This window comes from Onychostruthus taczanowskii, unplaced genomic scaffold, assembly GCF_017590055.1.
Source record: "Onychostruthus taczanowskii isolate IOZ18803 unplaced genomic scaffold, ASM1759005v1 scaffold194, whole genome shotgun sequence".
In the NCBI taxonomy this organism is placed as follows: domain Eukaryota; kingdom Metazoa; phylum Chordata; class Aves; order Passeriformes; family Passeridae; genus Onychostruthus; species Onychostruthus taczanowskii.
Window position 1 is genome coordinate 455,045 of NW_024499173.1, and position 6,327 is coordinate 461,371.

General features: G+C 52.4%; 1 protein-coding gene across 2 annotated transcripts in view; it reads left to right on the forward strand.

The window, feature by feature from the left end:
- GART (phosphoribosylglycinamide formyltransferase, phosphoribosylglycinamide synthetase, phosphoribosylaminoimidazole synthetase) overlaps nt 1-4,870 on the forward strand; it is a 39,927-nt gene extending 35,057 nt beyond the window's left edge. For both annotated transcript variants that reach the window (XM_041402165.1, XM_041402166.1), the window contains 2 exons: nt 1,827-1,942; nt 3,571-4,870. In XM_041402165.1, the coding sequence (XP_041258099.1) occupies nt 1,827-1,942; nt 3,571-3,753 (299 nt within the window). In that variant the 3' untranslated portion in view covers nt 3,754-4,870. The remainder of the gene's footprint in view (nt 1-1,826; nt 1,943-3,570) is intronic.
- Nucleotides 4,871-6,327: the final 1,457 nt, after the last annotated feature.

Genomic DNA, 6,327 nt, shown 5'->3' on the forward strand with positions numbered 1-6,327 from the left:
CTATGCTTGCTCAGAATGTTCACAGTGCCTCCACTCTGCTCATCTTTTCATTTTCCAGCTCTTTGAGAGGCTGGTGACACCTTCAGGGCCTGCTTTCCCTCCCCAGCTGTAACTTTTCTCTCCTCCTGTGTTTCCCAGGGAGCACAAAGAGCAGCTGCTTTGGGGCTAGGGTTACCTAAAGCTGCCCAGAACATCCTGGTCAGCCTGTGTCAAGCAGCTTTCACTGCTCTTTGGTGACTTTTGTGTCCCCCTGGGTGTGCCAGGAACATTTCACACCTGAACTACTTTTCAAACCTCTCTTTAAAATCAATAGAGCAAAGCAGGCACTCCTGAGAGACCTTACTGTGGTTTTGAAGCTGTCAGGTGAAGCCAGTCAGGTGAATTGGTTTTGTTTGTCTCCACTCAGGGCCCAGAGATGGAATTGTCTGTGTTGTGGGCAGCTGTCAGGAGGAGACAGAATCTCTCACTCCAAGGGATGTGTTTGGAGCAGACAGTCTCTGTAGAGGACAGAACAGAACTTCCTCTAGTGCAGAATCTTGTGCAAATAAAGGATTTTAGTGCCTTCTGATTCAGGGACACTGATTGTTGTCCTGCACAGTGCAGGATTTGCTTTACCTGCGTGATTGGTGTGAGAGAAAAGGAAACTTTTTCCAGACAGAAGAGTTAAACTCATTTTTTAAGTGTCCAGAACTTGATTGAGCTTGAAAACCTGAGCTGGGACCACCAGATGTGAGCTCAGACATTGAGCTTAGCTCAGGGAGCTGGGCCAGCTGCAGGACCCTGTCCTGGCCATGCCTGGCCACTGACCCCCCAGAATTATCCAGGAAGAACCAATTCCTGCTGCTACTTTGGTCAAAGCTGCTCTTTTTCTTTCTCTCACAGTCACAAGGACACTGAGTGGGAGTTACGAAACTCTGTCTTGCTTAACAGCCCTGAAGTGTGAATTATGACTGTTAACAAAGGACAGGTTAAAGTGTTAATTATGAATGTTAACAAAGCACAGGTGAAAACAGAACCAAACAAATCCAAGCACCCAGGAACCCACATCCCAGTCTGATGGGAAATGGAGGCAGAAGAGCAGGGTGGGGTTTCCAGCCCACTGTCCCTGAAACCTTTTGGTCTCAAGCTGCAGGGAGGGAGATGCTGATGCTTAAGAAGAGTTTTATTTGGATATAAAGTGTGTCTGAGACATTGTTGGACATTAGGTGGGACATTTGCCTATAATGAAATTGGAAAGGAAAGAAAGTAATTTCCAAGGCCAGGTTGGACACTGGGGTTTGGAGCACCCTGGGGCAGTGGAAGGTGTCCCTGCCATGGCAGAGGATGGATTGAGATGGGTTTTAAGGTCCCCTCAGCTGGGACAGCAGCAGGAATTTGCCCATGGCAAGGGTGCTCAGGCCTTGGCAGGGGCTGCCCAGGGAGCTTTGCAGTGCCCATCCCTGCAGGTGTCCCCTGGGGGTGGCACTGAGTGCTCTGGGCTGGGGACAAGGTGGCCATGGGGCACAGCTGGCACTGCCTGGGCTGGGAGGGCTGTGCCAGCCCCAGGGGTTTTGTGATCAAAGAAGGACAAGATGCTGAGGGAAGGGACAGCTACATCAGCCAATTAGTCATTATTAATCCCTGGGGAAATGGTTTCAGCCATTAATTGTAACTGCACTCTGCTATTTCAGACACAGAAACTGCAGCACTTGGGGCTGGCTGGCTGCCGGCGTCTTCAAAACTTGTGAAAAATCCTATTCACAAATGATTTTATTCCTCTGTTGGTTATGGCCCTTTGAGCAGCCTAAAAGTGCTAAAAGTCAATAACCTCAGCTCTGCTTTCCCAGGGAAAATCCTGAACATCCACCCGTCCCTGCTGCCGTCCTTCAAGGGAGCGCACGCGCACAAGCTGGTGCTGCAGGCCGGGGTCAGGGTCACGGGCTGCACCGTGCACTTCGTGGCTGTGAGTACCCCCTGCCCCTCCTGCCCCCCTGCAGTCCTTCCCTTTGAACACCTGCACCTCCTGGTTTTCTGAAATCCTTCACTTTGAACACCTGCACCTCCCTGGTTTTCTGAATTCCTCCCCTTTGAACATCTGCACCTCCTGGTTTTCTGAAATCCTTCACTTTGAACACCTGCACCTCCCTGCCCCTCTTCAATCCTCCTGTTTGAACATCTGCACCTCCCTGGCTCTCTGCAATCCTTCCCTTTGAACATCTGCACCTCCCTGGCTTTCTGCACTCCTCCCCTTTGAACACCTGCCCCTCCTGCCCCCCTGCAATCCTCCCCTTTGAACATCTGCACCTCCCTGCCCCTCTGCAATCCTCCTGTTTGAACATCGGCACCTCCCTGGCTCTCTGCAATCCTTCCCTTTGAACATCTGCACCTCCCTGGTTTTCTGAAATCCTTCACTTTGAACATCTGCACCTCCCTGCCCCTCTACAATCCTCCTCTTTGAACATCTGCACCTCCTGGTTTTCTGAAATCCTCCCCTTTGAACATCTGCACCTCCCTGCCCCTCTGCACTCCTCCCCTTTGAACATTCTCACCTCAGAGCCTGCTGGGAGCACCCTACACCCTTGTGTTTGACTACCTGCCCTCTGTGTTCAGACCTTCATATGTAGAGAAGGTGGGGATTTTATTGTGGCCATACAGTGCTGTAGTTTGCTGGCTCTGGAGAAGGAATGGAAATGGGTAATTTGTCCAGGAGTTTAAGCTTTCCCTAAGGGAGCTTCTTCCCTAAGCATCCCACTGCTGCCTTCCACTCACTGGAGTGGGGGAATAGTTAATGTAAGGCCTTGGCTAAGCCAAAGGCTTTGTTAAACATGGCCCCAACTTCCTGGGTTTTGTCCTAAACCCGCCTTGTTTCTTGCTTTCAAGAAAAAGAAAAAAATAGAAACAAACAAACAAAAACCCCACTGGAAATGGCACAGGACTTGTTAAGGAGTGATCAGATGTTTGTGAGAACAGAGCAAAATTTGACAATTTATGCTGGTCAGACCCTAAGTAAAGAAAGAGCAGAGATCTGTCAGCTTCAGAGCCACCTTTTTTCAGGCCAAGGATTATTGGTTCCCTTTTGGTCACTTCTCAGGGTTCAGAAGTCTCTCCTTTAGCTCCCCTCTCCCTCTGCTGCTGGAATCTGTCTCAGGATTTTTGCTTTCCCTTGGAAAAAGAGGATGGAATAATTTTTTCCAGTAGAAGGGAAAACTGCATTCTTCTCTATGCCACGGCTTGGGGTTTCTGTGTGGCAGCTGCTGAGGAAGAAACCCATTGTGGGATCTGCCCCACAATGTTCCAGGGAAGATCTGCTGGATCCCTATCCCAGCTCCATGCAGCCCTTGGCTCATTCCCCCTCTGGGCTGAATGTCCTGCCCAGCCCAGCCCCTCCTGTCCCTGGCTAATGGGCTTTTCTAGAATAGAATTGTTGCTCCCTGCTGTTCTGCCTCCCTCCCTCTCTCCTCTGAACCCTTCCCATACCACAGTCAGCCTCACCACCTGCTCTCCCCACCCCAAATCCCAGTTCCCCGAGGCCCTGGGGCATCCCGAGCCTTCCCTCCTGCTCCAGCCTTGACCTTGCCGTTGCCCTTGCAGGAGGAGGTGGACGCCGGGGCCATCATCTTCCAGGAGGCCGTGCCGGTGAAGCTGGGGGACACGGAGGCCACGCTGGCCGAGCGGGTGAAGGAGGCCGAGCACCGCGCCTTCCCCGCCGCGCTGCAGCTCGTGGCCAGCGGCGCCGTGCGCGTGGGCGAGGCGGGCAAGATCTACTGGAAATAGAGCCGGGCTCCGGCAGGGCCTGCCGCGGGCTCTGCCCCTCACGCGGCTCAAGGTTCAAATCCCAGGAAAGCCACCCATGGGAATTTCGGGGTCGTTCCCAGAGGGTGCAGCAATGGCTCCTGTAAGTGCTTCCGAATTTTAACCGCTTCCTTGGCCAACGTTTTGGTTCTCTCGGTCGCTTTCCTGACAAGCCCAATGCAGCCAGGTGGATCTGGGGTGGACTGGAGACAACGCTGGAGACCCTTTCGTACAAAATCACAATCAGTCTGGCAGCTGGGAAGTGAACAAGCCTTTTTCACGTGGCCTGTCTCCAGCAGAGGGATTAAGTTCCACTTTTTCCAGGTGGGGAATATGTGGAAGTGCTGGTGAATATCCAGCTGTTTGCCAGCCATCAGGGCTGCTCCCTAACAGGGACCCTCCTTGTGCTGGGAAGTGTTGCTGAGGGAAACTGCAGTGGAAGAGACAGACAAAAGCAGAAAGTTCCACTCTGAAAAACCTCATCAAACCAGGAAAAACTGGCCTCCCCAAACACCAAAATTATTGGATTTTTTTCTCCATTTTCTTCCTGGTTTGATAGTGGTGGATCTCATCTGGCCCAGACCCCTGACACACCCTGTCATTTCCAAACCTGAACCTGCTGTCCATCAGAGGCCAGCAGGATTCAGTGTCTGCTGCCCCTTTTTTCCACAGAAGTCCCGTGTGAATTCCTCTCAGATTCAGGGTTTTATTATTTTACATGAGTAGAAAGACCAGACACAAACATGTCCTTGGCTTGTGAAACATTCCTCAGGAATTCTGAAGTGCCTTTATTCTTGAACCAGTGTTTTCACCTGGAATAACACCGAGGGACACCCAGGAATTATGAACATTTGGAAAACAATTGGGGTTTTTGTGCAGCTCAACACTTGTGGTTTTCTTTTAATATTTTCATATAGTTATGAAACCATTTTAATGTTCTTACTGAAAGGATCAGGTTTCCCACACACAGAGCAGATGGGGTGGTTTGGAGCTCCCCTTGAACACAGAGAAAACTGATTTTATTCTGGGTTCTGATGTCCTGACGGTACTCCCATGTTGGCATATTCTCCTTTGGGATTTGAAATAAAGCCTAATGAATTTAAAAAAAAAAATTTCTATCTACAAATATTTCCTTGGAATTGATTTCCCGGGGCTGTAGGGGGGAGGAGGGAAGGGGCTGTACATGGTGTGGGGGCCATGGGTCAGTGGGGAGGTCACAGCCAGGGAAGGCAGAGGAAATAAAGACTTGGAGGGGTGAAATCACTGCCTGTGCAGGGAATCAATATCACATTATTGATCAGAGCAGCTGGATCACTGCCAGAGAGGCCAACAGAGAGAGCTGTCCCAAATCCAACACCCGTTTGCATCACAGGCACCTTCATCCAGATTCTGGTATTTTGCCATGTGAGCCTGATGTGAAATGGGATTTCACAGTCATAAAAAGGTTTGGGTTGGAGGGACCTCACAGCCCAGCCAGTGCCACCCTGCCATGGCAGGGACACCTTCCCCTGTGCCAGGCTGCTCCAGCCTCAGTGTCCAGCCTGGCCTTGGGCACTGCCCCAGCTGCTCTGGGAATTCCATCCCAGCCCCTGCCCACCCTGCCAGGGAACAATTCCTCATTGCCCAGATCCCATCCAGCCCTGCCCTCTGGCACTGGCAGCCATTCCCTGGCTCCTGTCCCTCCATCCCTTGTCCCCAGTCCCTCTGCAGCTCTCCTGGAGCCCCTTCAGGCCCTGCCAGGGGCTCTGAGCTCTCCCTGGAGCTTCTCCTCTCCAGGTGAGCACCCCCAGCTCTCCCAGCTTGGCTCCAGACGGGCTCCAGCCCTGGAGCAGCTCCGTGGCTCCTCTGGGCTTGCTCCAGCAGCTCCATGACTTTGTTGTCCCAGTCCTGCAGCTGCAGGTCCTGTTTGGGGTTACTCTGGGATGCTTCCCATACTCTGCCACAGAAATGGATCCCTTGGAAGGATGAATTCCCCTTGGAAACACCAGATCAGTTTTACAGCTCCAGCCCTGTCCATGTAACACATTTTCTCCTTTACAGGTTTAAAAACAGAACGAAGGAATTCCAAACCTGAAAAGCCAGCCTGGCTCCCACCATGGATTTTCCAAGGGGGTGTAACCAAAGGTGTGATCTCAGGAAAAAGACTGAGAAGAGAAACTTGAGATACTGAGACATCCAAGTGAACCGCAGGGAGGAGAAGGAAAGAGGAGGGGGAAAACAAGCAGAGCCAGACCCCCTCAGGGACCAGCCCAGAGCACCTCAGGGTCTGCTCCAGATCCCCTCAAGGATCTGCCCAGAGCCCCTCAGGGATCGGTCCAGAGCTCCTCAGGGATCGGTCCAGAGCCCCTCAAGGACGCACCCACAGCCCCTCAAGGATCGGCCCACAGCCCCTCAAGGACCGGCCCAGAGGCCTCCCTCAGAGACTGGCCCAGAGCCCCTCAGGGACCAGCCCAGAGCACCTCAGGGTCTGCTCCAGATCCCCTCAAGGATCTGCCCAGTGTCCCTCAAGGATCGGCCCAGAGGCCCTCAAGGATCGGCCCAGAGGCCCTCAAGGAT